Consider the following 17,526-nt stretch of genomic DNA (forward strand, 5'->3'; position numbering starts at 1 on the left):
CTTCTTCTTCTTCTTCTTCTTCTTCTTCTTCTTCTTCTTCTTCTTCTCCTCCTCCTCCTCCTCCTCCTCCTCCTCCTCCTCCTCCTCCTCCTCCTCCTCCTTCTTCTTCTTCTTCTTCCTCTTCCTTTCCTCCTCTTCCTCCTCTTCCTTTCTTTCTTTCTTTCTTTCTTTCTTTCTTTCTTTCTTTCTTTCTTTCTTTCTTTCTTCTTCTTCTTCTTCTTCTTCTTCTCTCTCTCTCTCTCTCTCTCCTCATGTTTTTTTTGAGATGGGTTTTTCTATATAACAGAGCCCTGGTTGAATGGACTTGCTTTATAAACCTTACTGGCCTCCAACTCATGGAGATCTGCCTGCCTCTGCCTCCCCAGTGCTGGGATTAAAGGCATGTGCCACCATACCCAGCCCCTCATATCCTCCTGATTTATGTATTGTTTTATGTATTTATGTATGTATTCGTTTTATTTCTTAGATATTTTGAGCCATCATGTCACAGATCTATGTTTTAACTCTTTAGCTAAACACTCTAAGTCCTTTTTGAAAATTGTAAAGCCAGTTAAACTTCAGAGTCACAGCAGTACTTATGTGTTAAGGGCTCGTTTGCTGTAAAAGCTAGGTGAAGGGCACAGTTTCTTTCAGTCCTCACCAGAGACCTGTGGGTAGGAGCTTCGTCACCTTCCACTAGATAAGAAGAGGCTAGGTATCTTGTCCAGGATCACGAAGCTGGTGTCAAAGCTGGAGCCTCTGTCACGCCAACCCACTGCCACATAGGTAACTGCTTTAACGGCTCAGAGAGCAATCCACAGTCCTTCCTGGAACACGGCCAAACAGATGGCTGAGAGGAAAGTGGTGTGTGTGTGTGGTTCTCTCCGTGCCTGGGAGCTTTCTCCCACCAGCCCATGAAGTCAGGAGGGGCACGAGACGAGGAGCATGCCTGGAGTGGCCAGTGAGCACTGTTCAGGGATCACACACCCAGGAACCACTTCAGGGAGCTGGTTCAGCTTTAATTCCAGAGAACAAAGGCTATATACCCCTTGGGGAGTGGGGGGGCCCTCCAGGCATAGGTGTACATAATTGGCTGGAACTAGGCACTTCAAGGATGCTTGGTTTGCATTAAGCAGCAGGGTCCTATCATATGAACGGAAACACAGTACCTAATTATCCTATAGGCACAGGGAGGGGAGAGCTAGCAGGGAGCTGTGCCAAAGGCCATATATCAAATGTGGTTAGGGGCATTTGTGTCTAAAGAGACTCTCCAGATGAAGTCAGGCAGAGAGCAGGAGGCCCTGCTGGGGAGAGGGAGTCCTGCACCTTAGCACCAAGCTCAGAATGGCTATCTGGCCTGGAAAGGCTGCAACCTTAAACAGCAGGGTTCTTCCAACATCTGTCTTCATGCTCTGTCTGCTTTTCCCCAGGTATCAAGCATCGGAGCACGGAGCACAACTCCAGCCTGATGGTGTCAGAGTCGGAGTTTGAAAGCGACCAGGACACACTGTTCAGCCGAGAGAGGATGGAGAGGGGGCTCCTCAAGGGTTCCCTGAATGGCTCTGCCAGAAACGGGGCTTCCTCTCGTTATTTCTCCAAGGACAGATAATGGGCTGCTCTGGAGGGACCCCATGTGCCTGTGGCTCCGTACCAGACAGTGCGAGTTAAAACAAAGCTGGCTCTTGCTTGGCACAGTGTATCATCAGTCATGCCCAGGGGCCTTGCTCTGTGCTCTGCATATTGATTAAAAGACCCGGGTTCTTGGAACTTTCCAGATACACACACACACACACACACACACACACACACACACACACACAACTGCTTATTCAACTGAAGCTCATTAATTGAGAAAAGGGGCGCATGAAACTTCTGTGGCGTGTACTGAAAGTTCTGCCGTGTCCCTGTAGTGGACATTTCATTATATTATTGCCCACGATGAAATTAGTGTAACACCTGTGTATAGCCCCTTAGGAAAGACAGGTTAAGCAGGGTTGCTTTCTCCACAGAAGCCGTGACTGCTTTTAAGAACCTTTCAGAAGCGGTTTCTCAGAGGACCTGGAGGGTCAGCTCGAAGTTCATCTAAGAGGCAGGGGCCCTCTGTGTGCAGCTTCCTGTGCTGACCATGATGGCTGGGGTGCAGCCAGCTGGTGTCTAGGCTAGAGGTCCAGGAGCTGAGAAAGAACCTAAGGGCCAAAGGCAGTAGAGATGGGGAAGGAGGATAGGGACTTGCAGGTTAAATGTTGGAGGCAGCCTTTAACATTCTTCTCATTGTCTCAGAAAAAGAAACCACCATGGGGCCTCTCTCAGCCCTGAGGAACATTAAAACTGACTGCTTATTCCCTTAACTTTTATTGAGTGTGTACTGTAGCACTGCCATGGAAAAGGGGAGAGGACTCAGTGATCACGGACACGTCCCAAAACTGAAATATGTTCTTAACGAGGGGAGTGTGGTCACCATGCTCTGAGCTCCTACCAAGACTCTCCACAGAAATAGGTAGATAGAACATTCACTATTTATGCTTAAAAACATATTTAAGGGTCTGGAGAAATGGCTGTATAGAAGACTACTCACTGCTCTTGCAGAGGTCTATGGTTCAGTTCTGAGCACCCACAGGGTGGCTTACAACTGTCCATCACTCCACTTTCAGGGGTCCTGTACCCGTTTCTGCCTCCAGCACCAGAAGGCATGTACAGAGTTTATACACGTAGGCAAAATATTCATGCACATTAAAAAATCATTAAAACATATTATTTAAAGAACGAAATCTTATTTCAGTTCTTTTCAAAGTGTCACCCCAGAGCAGTAAGCAGAGCTCATTGCAGCCTGAGATTTTGGTAGCTTCTGGTAGGTGCCCGGCTCCCCGTGGACCCAAGGATGGTGGCCTTGGCATGCAAAGAGTAGAAGAGAACAGTACTGTTGTCCTAGCACTTGGGAAACGAGAGCAAGGAGGGACAGAAATTCAATGCTAGCCTTGGCTATACAGCAACTTTGAGGGCAGCCTGGACGATATGACATCCTATATTAAAGAATGAAAAAAAAAATGTAGGGGAAGTAGAACCACACCTTAAATTTTAGTGTTTGTTTCTACATTTTTCTGTTTCTGAGCTATAAGTAACAGAAAGCTCAAAAAAGATGAAACCATAGTAAGAGGGTCCACTGTATTATACTTTACTGGGGGAATGGTCAAAGTATAATAGGAATGTACTTTTACTTAAAGTGGTTTGTTTATGCCTATATATCCTAGTTCAATATTATCTATTACATTAAAGGAAAGTGATTTTTTAATACTAATTTAGCTTCATAAACAGAATCTTCTCTACCCACAGCCCAGGGTGATGCTATTTTGTAGGTAATTGAACTTTTCTGGTATAGAGAACCCACGTTAGAACACTGGAGCATGATAGTGAAGCCTTCCAACACCTACTTCGTCATGTGCATGACGTTCGCATGGTGAATGGCCGACCTTTACAATCAATCTTGAAAGAAAACCTTCCTGTGTCATAGACGCCCACTGAAGGTCCATGGAACATAAGTGATTTTCTCAAGGTCACACAGTCCGTGGTGGATCTGGGAATGGAGTGCCAAGACCTATTATCCAATGCATGAAGAAGTCCAGCCTTAAATGTTGAAAGGCAAATCCTGGTGAACCTTCCAGACCCCTGAGAGTTCTGTTGCTAGGAGAAAGAGGAAACCTTGGTGTGTGTCTGAAAGCAAAAGACAAAGCGGGAGATGGCGGACCTAGCGTCTTCCACTGGAGCAAGCTCTGAGTCACCCCTCCCTCTAGGTTTGCAATGTGTTTGCTGGCCCTGGCCCTGGCTGTCTCAGCCTGGTCTCTCTGATCCATCCATCACAAAAGAACCTTGAATCCATAGTGAATCGGAAATAAACATCACAATGGTTTCTGTTCCGTAGATTCTATTTTGTGACCCGCTCATTCCCTGGAGACCAAACGGGGTAGGCTAGCCCCTCATCATTCATCATTTGCTGTTTATAACTAGGGACCTGGGACCCGAAGACTCAGAGAAACAAGCCTCCAGCGCAGTGGTTCTCAACCTTCCTAATGCTGTGGCCCTTTAACACAGTTCCTCATGTTGTGGTGACCCCCAACCATAAAATGATTCCATTGCTTCTTCAAACTGTAATTTTGCTACTGTTATGAATTGTAATGCAAATATCTGATTTGCCACTCCTGTGGTAGTCACAGATTGAGGAACTGCTGTAAAGTATGGGATAGAGCATTTATAGAGCTCCTAAAGGCTAAGAGCTCAACTAGTTACTGCTTTAGACAAAGATTTGGCAAAGGCCAGCGTTCCCCACCTGTTTAAAACACCCTAAGGACAGACAGCGACGGGCAGCCATCACTTGCGATTCTAGCACAGACCTGTTTCAAGCAAGCAAACATACATCCAGTGAAGTAAGAAAATGGTAGCATAGCTCAGTGGGTAAAGACACCTGCAGCCAGGCCTGAAATCCTGAGTTTGCTCCCCAGGACCCTCTTGGTAGAAGGAGAGAACCGCTGCCCCACACAAGAACCTCTGTCCTCCACACACAATATTTGGCAGTGTATGTAATGTTCGCCCTTGTGTTCACACATGAATATACAAGTGCGTGCACACACACACACACACGTGAGCAAGCTATCATAGATTCTGAATCTTGATTTTATTCTTTTCAGTGTATTGTTTCCCACGTGTTTCAACCAGATGTCGATTCTCATGTAACACTATTAAACGCCTATGCTGATCCTCCAAAGAAAAGTCTTTGCATTTTCTCTAGTATTTACATTGAAGGAGAAATATAATGTCCTCAAGCTTCCGTGTAGAGAGTTCCCAGAGATAGGTTAGAAAACTGTCACGAGTTTTCTTATGCTGCACGTGCTAAAAAAAGGATGAGTTTTTATGTTTTTACTGTTATCTTTTTTATTTTTATTTTTTCCTCAATATTGGGGATAGAAGCCAGGAGTCTGCCTGGTGCATGCTAGGCAAGGACTCTAACACTGAGTTATATCTCCAGCCCTGGGTTTTATGTTTCAGATGGCGGGGAAAAAAATGTTTTGATCACAAGCCTTATATGAAGCTCAAATTTGTATCTGTAAGTAGTTGTTTGGGCCATGATCATGTTCATTCATTCATTTATGAATGTGTGAATGCGCCCATGGCTGCTCTAATCTTGCAAAGTAATCGGAATCATTTCAAAGACTAAAACAGCCAGGTATAGTGGTACACTCCTTTGATCGCAGCACTGAGGAGGCGGAGGCAGGCAGAGCTCCTTGAGTTCAGGGCCAACCTGGTTTACATAATAAATTCCAGGACAGCCAGGCTACATAGAAAGAGCCTGTCTCAAACCAAACCAAACCAAACGACACACACACAAGTAAAACAAAACAAATGAAGACTAAAACTCTTATTATCTGGACCTGTGCTGGAAAAACAAACACAATTTCTGAAGCCCAGAGGACCAAAGGATCCTCCCTGATGCCAGACAAGTAGCTGGACTTGACTGTTCTCAGCTCAGCAGGTTTCTCTCTCAGAATGAAAGGACATTTGGTCCCCTGCTGGAAAAGGCTTGTAGCAGCTGTGACGTGAGTGTATTCGGGCCGCTGTTCCTTAAGTACATTCCCAGATTTAGCGGTTTTGTTTGTTTTTTTGAGACAGCGTAGTCCTGGCTGGTCTGCAGTTTATAGAGATCATTGTCCCAAGTGCTGGGATTAAAGGCCTGTGCCACCACGCACAGCCTTGATTTAGTATTTATCAAAAAATGAAGCCAATTTAGCATAGCTCAGAGTGCTCACCGAGCGTGTGTGAGACCCTAAATTTATTTCACAGCACTGGGGGGTGGGGGGGGGTCACTAAGAAAAACGTATACTGAGATATGATTCACTTAGAATAAACTGTGTACACAACGCCTAATTTGACAGATTTTGATACATGGCTACGCCCTGGAGCCACCTCTGTAACCAAGCTAATAGGTATGCCACCCCAAAAGATGCTGTGCAGCTCTCAGTAGGCACACCGGTCAGTGAACCTCACCACCAGCCGTCATTTTCTAGTTTTGTGGAATCATGCTGCGTGTATTCATTTTGGACCTCCTTCACCTGGAGGTTGTCTCCAATGTGTTTACGTCAATCTATTAGCAGTTTCGTTGGGGTAAATCCTGGAGGTCCCGTTCTGAGACCCAGACCGCTACTTGTTAGGCATACGAACTAAAGTCTCCTTGATCATCACTGTCTTGCAAGGGTTCTGTATTTTGTTGGGTTTCCAGAACGTAAATGAACCAAATATGTTATCGTTTCAACAATAACGACCTTCGGCCGCTGTTTGGATCTAAAACGTCCCTGGAAGGCTAACGCGTGGGAGGGCTTGACTCTCCAGACCCTACAACTGCTGGAAGGCACTGGTTTAGGAGGTGGGGCCCGGGTGGAAGGAAGTGACCTCACTGGGTGCGCGACCCCCTCGCTCTGCTCCTCCACCCGCCTTGGGAACCGTTTTCCTCTGCCCTGCGCGGTTGATGCTCAGTCTGGCCACGGTCCCAGAGCTAAGGGCTCACAGCAGCCGTGTAGACCGGTGAGTCAGACAGACCCTTCCTTCTTGTAAGCTTATCAGGTACTGTACCAGCGACAGAAAGCTGCTGAACACATTTTTTCCTTATGAAAACGAAAATACGTTTGAAAACGTTTCGCAAAGGTTTATAACTATGTCTGTGTCTGCCCGCCCCGCCCTCTCCCCCCTCCCCCCCCCCCCCCCCTTTTTTCCTTCTCTAGGTCGGCTTCCTCCCTTGCCCCAGAACACACTTCGTTTTTTCTTAGAGGAAGAGGCTTCCAGCTCTCCTGTGTTCTGCTTTCCCGTGGCTGAAGTGACTCCCCGGGGAGCAGAGATCGGTAGACCACCCGGCCTGTGAAAGAAACTGCCCCTGGTATGGACTTGGCAGTGTCTGGCTGCTCTCCGGTTCCTTGGGATTTGGCTTGGCCTCCGTCCTTCGGATGAACGTCACCCTGATCAACTCAATCTCCCTGAACTCATCGGCAAGCCAGGGGTCGGAGGAGGCCCTCTGAGCAGCCTTGGGGTTCACCCAGGGTCCTCTCTGTTGTGGCGTCCTGGAGAGAAAGCCCTACTAGGTGCGCGTAGTATCCTCAAAGCTGGGCATGGTGGGTGTCTGTGCCTCTGCGAGTTGCCACTCAGGGGCGGTTCCCTGCGCACTCTGCGGGGAAGCTCACTCTATGAACTAAGGCTGCCGGCCCGATATTGAGGGGGTGCGCGAAGCCCACAGCCAACCCTTTCTGTCTTGATGACTTGTGAAGCAGTACCATCCTCCTGCCTCCATGTCCAGCGGGGACCCGAGGGGAACTCTGAGCCTTGAGGCCTGGGAGCTCGCCCTTGTCCTGGTCTCTGCTTAACGCTGGTCAAGGCTCTGCCTGGAGTTCCCACTGCTGTTGCTCCTTAAATGGACTCACTGGGCGTTGGGGGGTGGGGAAGGAAAGCTCATGTTGACATTCCAAGTCCCAACTTGAGGGGAGACGGTTGCCCGGCCACAGGGACCCTGTGACCAAGTATACGTTGAACTCCTGACCCGCCAAATTCTAGAATGTATAGAAAGAGATGAGCCCTGTAAGAGTGGCTCAAAATGGAGCCGATATGGTGGGTCCTAATCCAGTTTTACTGATGTCATAAGGTGACTAGTCTCCACAGAGGGTTCCCAGGGGCACATGGGCCCAGTGGGGTAACACGGAGAGGGCTATCTCTAGGCCTGGGAGATGGGGTCAAATCGGACCTTCGGAGAGCTGACTAGGGCTTTGCCTTCACGGATGCAACCACCCACGAATTCAATGGATTAATTCAGTGTCTTAGTATCGGGTCTGCTGTAAAGGCCAGTTTGGTTAGGTCTTAAGACTGTTAGCCCTACACTGCCTAAGGACCCCTTGACCGTGTACCAGAGCCACTAGCCAAAACAATAACTTGCCCAAGCTGTGGTGGTATTGTGTTATTAGCAACAGAAATTGCACTCAGACAAGTGTTAAAATTCATATCCGAGGATCATATCTGGATACCGGGGACTCAGAAAATGCCTTTCTCATACTTCTCTGTAAAATAAAAGACTGGAAAAAGTGGCCGACAGTGGAGTGCATTAGAAGACAGCAGCACGGCCCACACAAGCAAACACAGAGAGCTCAAACACTGGGTGTACTAGCTCTCGGCTCAAGGTATGCGCTGACCTGGGGCAGGTCAATTTTGCATCCATGTTGGTCTAAGACCATCCAGTTAAAACTCAAATGGCAACAAAGTAGGCAAAAACAACACAGCCACAAACTCTAACCAGAAATCGTGTTCAATTCTACATTTATTAAGGAGATTCAACTCTGTTGACCAATGTCAAACAGTAGAAAAATGAATCGACATATACATGTTTACAGAACAAAATATTTCTCACCAACTCTTAGTATGCCACGAAACAATCACAGTATTCAAGTAAAATCCTGTTTTTTTAAATAGCTGCACATGGGTAATTAAAACACTGGGATCCAGCCTTCAGAGAGGAAAACCCATGGGACCCAATTTGAAGGTCAAAGCATCACAAAACAGGCTTGTTTACATTGTGTGTCTGATCTTTACTCTCACGGAGTCCTGAAGAACCAAGTTGCAGAAAGAGGTAACAAGCACTTGTAATGGGGGGGGGTATGTTTAAAGGCCCCTCCGATGGACGGATGAGCTTTGGCACTTCCAGTGAGCCCCACCACCTGGGGAAAAGTGCTTTTCAAGGAGACAGGATTATCAGGCTGTTATTTGATAATTACAGCCAAGAACTCCTTGTAACAAATGCCTATAAAATGTGCCTTTTCACAGGGGTTTAATAGAATGAAATGGTGCCTTATAACATGGGAGACCACTGTCTCCCTCCCCAACTTGCTCTGTAGACCAAGCTGGCCTCTGCCTCCCAAGTGTTGGGATCAAAGGTGTGTACCACCACTGCCCAGCTAACTATTTTAAGCACATGAGTTAATAAACAGGCAGCAGGTCAGATTTGGCTCACATGTGTTTCTTCAGCCCTTGTCCTTACATGTCTGTATAGACATCTTCGAAAATTCCACCAATCACACATCTTATGGAACAATAACAAAGGTTCACCTAACACTGCTCGGCTGGGAATGGTAGTATACATGTTTAATTCCAGCACAGGAAGTCGGGGCAGGAGAGTTCCAAGGTGAACCTGGACTACATGAGACCCAAACTCAAAAACCCCTAAATGAAGGATAAACTACTCTTAGCTGATTTGGTGACAAGATGCCTCCAGTCACAGCTATTTGGGAAACTAAGTCAGGGGGGCCATTTGAGCCCAGGAATTTAAGGCCAACAGGAGAGCCTGTTTTTAAATAATATCAAAACCCAAACTCATTGTCTCCCTATAACCCAAAACCATTTTTCTAAGTAAGATGTTCTTCCATGTTAATTTCTTTTTGGGGATGATTAGTCACATAGCCTCCAGCAGCTAAGTATACACTTGACCACTGATATCCACTCCCATCATTTTAAACACAAAAATTGATTATATTTATTGTAACAAATGTCTGGGCCAGTGATATACCCAGTGGGTCAAATATGCACACACAACAAGTACAAATTTGCCACAACGTCCAGGCACCCACTGGCTCACCCTGTTTAAAGCGTATTTGAAATGACTTCATATCTCAGTATTATGTATATCTTCTACAAAATAACAGCAGGGCATTTGTATTCTTCATTGAAAAAAAGATGGGCACAAATATCGAGGAATTAGAAATGTTGGGGCTGGCAAGATGGCTCGGCAGTTAAGAGCAGTGTCTGCTCACCTCCAGAGGGCCAGGGTTCACCTACCAGCACATCCAGACAGAGGCGGCCAACTTTCCCCAGTTCTAGGTGTTCTGATGCCCTCTTCTGGCCTCTGAGGGCACCAGCATGCATGTGGTGCACAGACATATATGTAGGCAAAACACCCACATTCATAAAAAAATTAAGTTTAATTAGAAAATTTGTTAGAAACCAGCTGCAAACAGACCATGAATGTGCTGAGTTGTGTAGGAGGCTCGCTTCTTGTGCTCGGGATGTTAAAAACCATGAATTCCTTATTGGAAGCTCCCAGTGGCTAGAGTAATGTTTAGGAAGCACTGGAACTAGTCCTATCAGTGTTGACTTCTCACAGGCAGAGCACCCACAGAGTATGCGTGCGGGCTCTCTTCACAGACAAGAGCATGGAGCGCGGTGCCAACTTCTAGGTAGATGGGAGGCATGTCTCCAAGAACCTAGAATTTTCCTCATTTAAATTGTTTCAAAGTAAGACCAGTTGGAGAGAAAGAGAGAGAGAGAGAGAGAGAGAGAGAGAGAGGAGAGAGAGAGAGAGAATGCCTCTCATGCACTGTGGAGGTCAGAGGAAAATTTTGTGGGGTTGGTTCTCTCTTCCCATCTTTTTTCTTTTTTTTTTAATGAGTTATTATGTATACAGTATTCTACCTGCATCTATGCCTGCACGCCAGAAGAGGACATCAGACTCATTATAGATGGTTTTAAGCTACCACGTGGTAGCTGGGAATTGAACCCAGGACCTTTGGAACAACAGCCAGTGCTTTTAATCTCTGAGCCATCTCTCCAGGCCCTCTCTTCCCCTCTTTATGTAAGCTCCAGGGGTGGAACTCAGGTCTCAGGTTACCAGGCTTGTCTGGCAAAGCCTTTATCCACTAAGCTATTTTGCAGGTCCCTATGTGGCTTTTTTGTTTTGCTTTGTTTTGGTTTTGAATCATGAACCATATATGCTTTTACTGGGGGCAAAGGTGCCTGAGATTCATGGCTTCAGCTCTCTTCCACAGGGAACTGGCAAGTGTGGAAATATTTTTTCACAGTGGTGAAAGTGTATTTGCTCTTCTGGAAGCTTAGCAGCAGCCACACCCAGGAACAGAAAACCTGGTTCAAACTTAGGCAGGTGAACGGTAGGTACCTGCTTTCCTCCACAAAGCCACCTTCCAAGCTCAGGGTGGGGCAGGGTGCGACTGCTCATAATCAAAATGGTCCCTGTACTTAAGCTGTAGTTTCTTCATTTTATGAAGCTCACAAGGTCCTTTAAGCAGCTGAGAGTCATGCCTTCCATTTAGCATACTGAGGCAAGACAATAAAACGCTCAAGGCCAGCTAGGGTAACTTACCAAGACTCTGTCTCAAGAATTAAATTAAAAGAAATAAAATAAAAAAGTCTGGGACAGTTCAGTGATAGAACACAGGCTAGTATGCACAGGCCATGGGTTCAACACCCAGCAGAAAGAAATACAAGCCATGCTTTCTGCTCTGCCAAACCGACTCTGCAGATTTTGTCCCCAGCTTGGGTTGATTTTTCGAAGAGAAACAAAATGAAGCATGCGCGGTGAGTTTAGGGCAGTGGAGACGTCCATTTACCCAGCTGTGGTGGAACACACCTGTAACCCCAGAATTTCGGAGGCTGAAACAGGAGAACTCAGTCTGAAGCCAGCCTTGGCGACCTACTTAGCAAGACACTGTCTCACAATGCTAAACCAAACCAAGATGAAACAAAACCAAACCCTGTCCCCAACAATTTAAAAAGTAGCCTAGAAACAAGGAGAAACATTCCCCTCATTCCACATAGCACAGGCAATGCTGTGTGGCTTAGAAAGAAGTCTTGGGAAACCAAAGCCTTTGCCACCCTCCTCAGCCCCTCCCCACAACAGGCAGCGGTTCATCATCAAGCTGAGAGATGCCGAAGAGGCAGGGATGTGCCCTTTCTGCTTATCCAGCTGTTTCATCCCCCCAGTGTTTCCTTTCCTGAAATCTGGGTCCAAGTTGGGCGGTCCCATTCGGCCTGGGGACCCAGTGCCCACGTGCACCCTCACACTGTACCTTGTCCTGAGGCAGTGGGGTTGTGCTGAGGTCCCAGTCCTGGCTGGGGCCCACAACCACAGGTATATGGCATTCATTGGTCCCTAGTTAGATAAGGAAAGGGTTAGGATTCACATCTAAAATGATGACTGGCTGAATTTTTTTTAAAAAATTCATAATTCTGATAACCTACTTGTCCATTTTTTAAAAAATGCATGTCATGTCCCTAGAGATCTAGGTAGTTTTATTTCTTAAAGAAGTGGAAAACCCTGCTACAAGCCTCCATAACACACATACTTGATCTCTAGATACTCATCAATGCCATACTTGGACCCTTCTCGCCCAAGGCCAGACTGCTTCACCCCACCAAAAGGACACTCCACTGAAGAGATCAGTCCTTCATTCACGCCGACCATGCCCACCTCCAGCTGCTCCGCCACTCTCCAGATCTGGGCTGGGTCTTGAGAATAAAAGTAACCTAAGCAGAGGAACAAGAAGGACGAACACAGCATGAGGAACTCTCGGGACAGTTGCATGTGCCTGCCTCTGAGGATGCCAGGTCACATGGCCTGCGGTTCTCCTCCTTGCAGGTAAAGCCTCAGGCTGGGTTTGTCTAGGTTTTCCCCCTAAGGACCTTGGGCATCCTGTTGGTTGGGCTTCTGTTTCTCTCCCATCGGGACGTTGTAACCATGAGCTTTTGTGCTTTTCTGCTCTTGCAACCATCCTCCTTTAGATATCTGGACAACAGGTTTGTGCAAGCCTTGCAGTCTATAGAACAAGGCCAATTTTCTCAGTGGCCAATCAACCCTGCCCCTAAGTGTGGCTTCGGTTAGCATTTTCAGCTTGCTTCTGACTGCACTTGAGAGCCACTGTCAGGCTCATCTCATCTTTACCATGCTGCATCTGAACTTGCTTGGTCCTCTCTGCCTACACTTCAATCTCTGTAGTGAGCATCTTATCACTTAGGACCTAAGGCATGGCATGGCCTCCTCCATATCGCACCACTGAAAAATGAAGGAATAAGCATTGATCTTGAACTTGAGAAGCCTTGGGCCACAAGTTGCTCCAGCATTGTGACAGCTGAGTATGTGACATCACATACTCAACTCCACAGCATACTTACCTTCCTCTTTTTATAAGCAGGTTGCATTATATCCACAAGGCAGTCTTGAGAGTGCTACAGCTGTATCTTTTTTTCTTCTGGTTTTTGAGACAGGGTTTCTTTGTGAAGAACTGTATCTTATGTGGGTCCCTACACTTGATATTAGCCAAAAGGCTGAGAAGTTATATATTATACCTCTGTATCCCACAGTTCTGCATTTACACCCAGGGCCGATATGTATGTTTTCTCAGTATTATCTCCAAACTGCAAGAACAGCAGCCACCTAGTGATCTAGACCAACTCACGAGCATTAGGGTGCACACCCACAGCCCCTTCCCCTCACATACACACCTTCTCATCTCTCACTGTCTGGGGATTCTTCAGGAAACCAGGCAAATGGGACAAAAAAGTACTGACCATTATGCTTAGTAGCTGGGAGATTGCATGTGACTCCCACCTAGAACAATCTGCATCCCGGCCCCCTTGTCTCCTACTCTCAGCTTTAGTTGGAAAGCTCTATGTGTGTGTCAGGGGACACAGGAGAAAGGAATGCTTTGCACAAGGTCACTCTTGCCATTTGTAAAGAAACAAACCATACACACTGTTTAAGTCTGCATCTTAAAAACTCAACAGTTTGCTAGGCAAGGTGGTGCATGCTGGTAGCTCTCAGTGAGTTCAAGGCCAGTTTGGTCTAGATAGAAAGTTTCAGGCAACCTGGGGTTACTTAGTGAGATGTTGTCTCCAAACCAAAAGAAAACAAACAAGATCCCAAGAGTCATGCTCAAAAGGCAGAGCCTGGCATTTACTTGAGGTGACGACAGACACCGCCTACCTGCCAATCCAACATCAGCTGCATTTGCAATGGCAACGGCCTCTTCTTCTTTATCAAACCTGCCAGAGTTAAAGTAGGTGATAAGCAAACAGGTGTAAGGTGAAGAACAAAGAAAACCAGCTCCATTTTCTCCCGACTCATTTCCTAAAGAATGACAAGAAGGAGATCAGAGCTGCAAAGGGCTCCAAGGGGAGAATGCATGAGTGGAGTATAAATGCAGACTTCTAAAGAGACCGTAGATCCATGTGGCCCGCCTTTTCTAAGAGAAAGGAAAAGCAGACCAATGAGGCAGAGACGCTGCCAAACACAATCCTTGAAGAAAGGGACTCCTAGGTGCTAGAGTGTTGGGTCATTGGTTAAGAGCACTTGTTGCTCTCGCAGAGGACCTGGGTTCAATTCCTAGCACCCACATGGTGGCTCACAGCTGTTCACTCCAGTCCCAGCAGATCGGATACCCTCTTCTGAGCCCTTCTAGGCTCTGGATCCAAGTAGATAAAAGAATATTTTCAGAGCACTGACCTGAGAATTATCCAGGGAAACGGTTATTTACTTGTTAAGGTGGGATAAAAGGTGAGGTCATAATTCATTTCCTACAGACTGCTGGGATAGAGCCCTCGAGGGTATTAGGAAAATAGCCTTAGGAATTGGGGGTGGGAGGGAAGTAAGCTTAAAGGCAGCAAGAAACTAAATAAAAGTTGGATGAATTTTGTGCTTGAAATTGGGTATGGTATATGACTACAGGGAGGCTAAAGCAAGAAGGTTGAGGACCCAAGGCCAGCCTGGGTTACAGAAGGAGGCCTTATCTCAAACAGACAAACACCCACCAAAACCCCCAAACAACAATAACAACACCCCCACCCCAACAAAGACTCAATACAAACACCACACCTGGGGCCAGGACTAGGGAGAGATCTGGCTCTATTGGTGAAAGTGCCGAGTTCCACCCCCAGAACCCATTTCAAAACCCAGTTGAGGTGACCTGTGCTTATGATCCCAGGTCTGGGGACACAGGCACACAAAGATGCCTGGAATTGCTAGCTAACCTGCCCACTCTAACTGTGGAGCCCCAGGTTCCAGCGAGAGACCCCGTCTCAAAATCTAAGGTGGACAGCTGTCAAGCAGCAACACCCAGGGCTGACCCACATATGGATATCTGAATATCCAAACCCTCAGATCAAACCCAAAATATCATCAACCCAACGTTGCTGTTCAGCCAGTGCGGTGCAACTCTGACCACAGACGCTCAGCCCGCCCACCAGCCTTTGAAAGAGCACAGGAACCTCTCTTCAATAAGTGTTCCCTTTCTAATCTCCTTCCTTCCACGACTGGTAGAACGTACTTGACAACTGGAGCCAGGGGGCCAAAGGTCTCCTCCGTGATGCACAGCATGTCCACGCTGACATTGCTGAGCAGGGTGGGCTCAAAGAAATTTCCTCCACTTTGGTGTCGCTTCCCGCCCATCACAACCGTGGCTCCTTTGGCGACTGCGTCATTCACATGCTTCTCCACCTGTGAGATGAGAAGAAGGGCACCGGAGAAAGCCGGATGAGGACATTCTCCAAACTGCACAACCTCTTAAAACGTTAAACAGGAAAAACGTAGTTGCTTCTCTCTTTCCTTAGAAAATAGGCCGGCAAAGTGGCTCAGCATACAAGCCTGGCAATCAAGATTCAATTCCTGGGACCTACATGGTTGGAGGGAGAGAAGCAGCTCTGGAAAAACCATTGTGTTTGTTTGTTTGTTTGGTTGGTTGGTTGGTTTTGAGACATGGTTTCTTTGTGTAGCCGTGGCTGTCCTGGACTCGATTTTTAGACCAGCCTGGCCTTGAACTCACAGAGATCTGCTTGCCTCTGTCTCCCTAGCTGTACAGGAAACATCAAGGAGGGGAGTTAAGGAGAGGCTAAGAACAAAGTATAATGATATATATGTATGAAAACGCCAAGATGACACCCTTAATTTTAATGAAAAAACAAACTGAATCAAGCTAAAACCAGGGCTATTGAAATGGGCCAGTAGGACGATGTGCTTACTGCCAATCCTGAGAACCTGAGTTCTGTCCCTGGGACCTACCTGGTGGGGGGGAGAAGGACTCTAACACGTTGTTCTTCGGTCTCTATACCTGTGCTGTGGCACACGTGTGCCCTCCTCCCCCATACTCACACTCAGACACACTAAGTAAATAAACATAAGAAAAAAATGAGGCTAAAGACAACAGTGTGTCAAAGAGAAATCGCATCCTGCCAGCTCCCCAGACTGTGATGTCAACAAACAATTCATTCCTAAAAGTAGCTTCCCTTGGCCATCCCTAACCTGCAGTACTCCTGTACCTCTATGTGCATTTTCTGGGTACTTGCAGTTAGAATTCTTCTGGAAGGACAGCAAGGGGAAAAGCTATCACCACTAGAAACAGAAATGTAGGGAGGCAGAAGACCTGAAGACCCCAGTCTCAAGTCCTCAGGTAGAGCTAGGAAGCACATACACATTGGTAGGAATACACTTTTTTTTTTTTTAAACTAGTTTGCATTTTCCCATTGTTTGTGAAACAGCCCTGCTAGGGAGCTTACAAAAATTCATTTATTTAACCAAGCCTTTGAGCCCGCCATCACAAAATTTCCTTAAGGCCAACTATAAGACCAACTCACCTTTTCTACCGCTTTCTCATTAATTAACGGCCCTTGAGTTGTCCCCTCCTCGAATCCATTACCCACACGCAGGCTTTTCTTCATCGCTTCTGCAAACTTCTTCACAAAGGAATCATGGATACCCCGCTGTACCAGGAATCTGTTCGAGCAAACGCAAGTCTAGACAGAAAGCAAAACAAATCCATGGTTAGCTCTTCAGGAGCGGCTGATGCAACAATGTGAGACAACTCTTCCCGAGAGGGTTCGCATGGGTCCAGCCTTCTGTGTTGCTCCCAGGTGATCATGGCCCCAGGGATAAATGCACTGAGTGAATGCACCGTTTCAGATCTTCCACAGCTACCACACACCTAGAGCTAAACACATAAATAGAATAAATGGCTCTGAGGCAAAACCCAAGCAACTAGAAAACCAGCCATCCAATGTGGCTGTAAAGCTAACGTGGTAGAAGCAAAAAGGCTGTATTATGTTTCTGAGGAGCAGGGATGCAGCCCTATTAGCAGAGAGCAAAGACTGGAAGGAATAAGGTCAGATGATAAAGCATACCCTCCACTTCCAGGGTTTCGCTGAATCTGTGGTTTCAGAAATGGATACTAGGTGCTGGAGAGATGACTCAGCAGTTAAGAGCACTGGCCACTCTTCTGAAGGTTCTGGGTTCATTTCCCAGTACCCACGTAACAGCTCACAAATTGTCTGTTATTCCAGTTCCGGTGGATCCAACACCCTCATACAGACAGACATAAATGCAAGCACAACACCAAAAATAAATACAAAGGCCTTTTGGGAAGGCCAGAGAGATGGCTCAGCAGTTATTATTGCTCTTACAGAGGACCTAAGTTTGAGTCTCAGCACCCATATTGGCCAGTTTGCAACTACCTGTATTATGAGATCCAATGCCCTCTTCTGGATACACATGGATACACACTTATGCATATAATTAAAATAAAAGGCGGGGATCCAAGATGGCAGCGACCAGTGTGCACCGTATCTGAGAGGCAGAGGATCTGAAACTCTGAAATTGGTGAGTGGAGGGGCAGCTGAAGCCAGAACATCGACATTGATGCTTCCTGGGAAAGAGGGGACAACATGTGAGTTGAGACCATTTGGATTCAGGTCACCCGC

General features: G+C 46.7%; 2 protein-coding genes across 2 annotated transcripts in view; one reads left to right on the top strand and one right to left on the bottom strand.

Moving 5' to 3' along the window:
* Kiaa0319 (KIAA0319 ortholog) overlaps nucleotides 1-4,727 on the top strand; it is a 60,663-nt gene extending 55,936 nt beyond the window's left edge. The window contains exon 22 of the mRNA XM_055614503.1: nucleotides 1,410-4,727. Coding sequence (XP_055470478.1) covers nucleotides 1,410-1,588 — 179 coding nt within the window. The 3' untranslated portion in view covers nucleotides 1,589-4,727. The remainder of the gene's footprint in view (nucleotides 1-1,409) is intronic.
* Nucleotides 4,728-8,299: 3,572 nt separating this feature from the next.
* Aldh5a1 (aldehyde dehydrogenase 5 family member A1) overlaps nucleotides 8,300-17,526 on the bottom strand; it is a 38,157-nt gene continuing 28,930 nt past the window's right edge. Inside the window, exons 7-10 of the mRNA XM_055614489.1 lie at nucleotides 16,408-16,566; nucleotides 15,105-15,274; nucleotides 13,766-13,824; nucleotides 8,300-12,309 (exon numbers count right to left, since the gene is read on the bottom strand). Of these exons, the coding sequence (XP_055470464.1) occupies nucleotides 12,104-12,309; nucleotides 13,766-13,824; nucleotides 15,105-15,274; nucleotides 16,408-16,566 (594 nt within the window). The 3' untranslated portion in view covers nucleotides 8,300-12,103. The remainder of the gene's footprint in view (nucleotides 12,310-13,765; nucleotides 13,825-15,104; nucleotides 15,275-16,407; nucleotides 16,567-17,526) is intronic.

The sequence above is a fragment of the Psammomys obesus genome, unplaced genomic scaffold (assembly GCF_907164565.1).
Source record: "Psammomys obesus unplaced genomic scaffold, mPsaObe1.curated_primary_1811, whole genome shotgun sequence".
Lineage (NCBI taxonomy): Eukaryota > Metazoa > Chordata > Mammalia > Rodentia > Muridae > Psammomys > Psammomys obesus.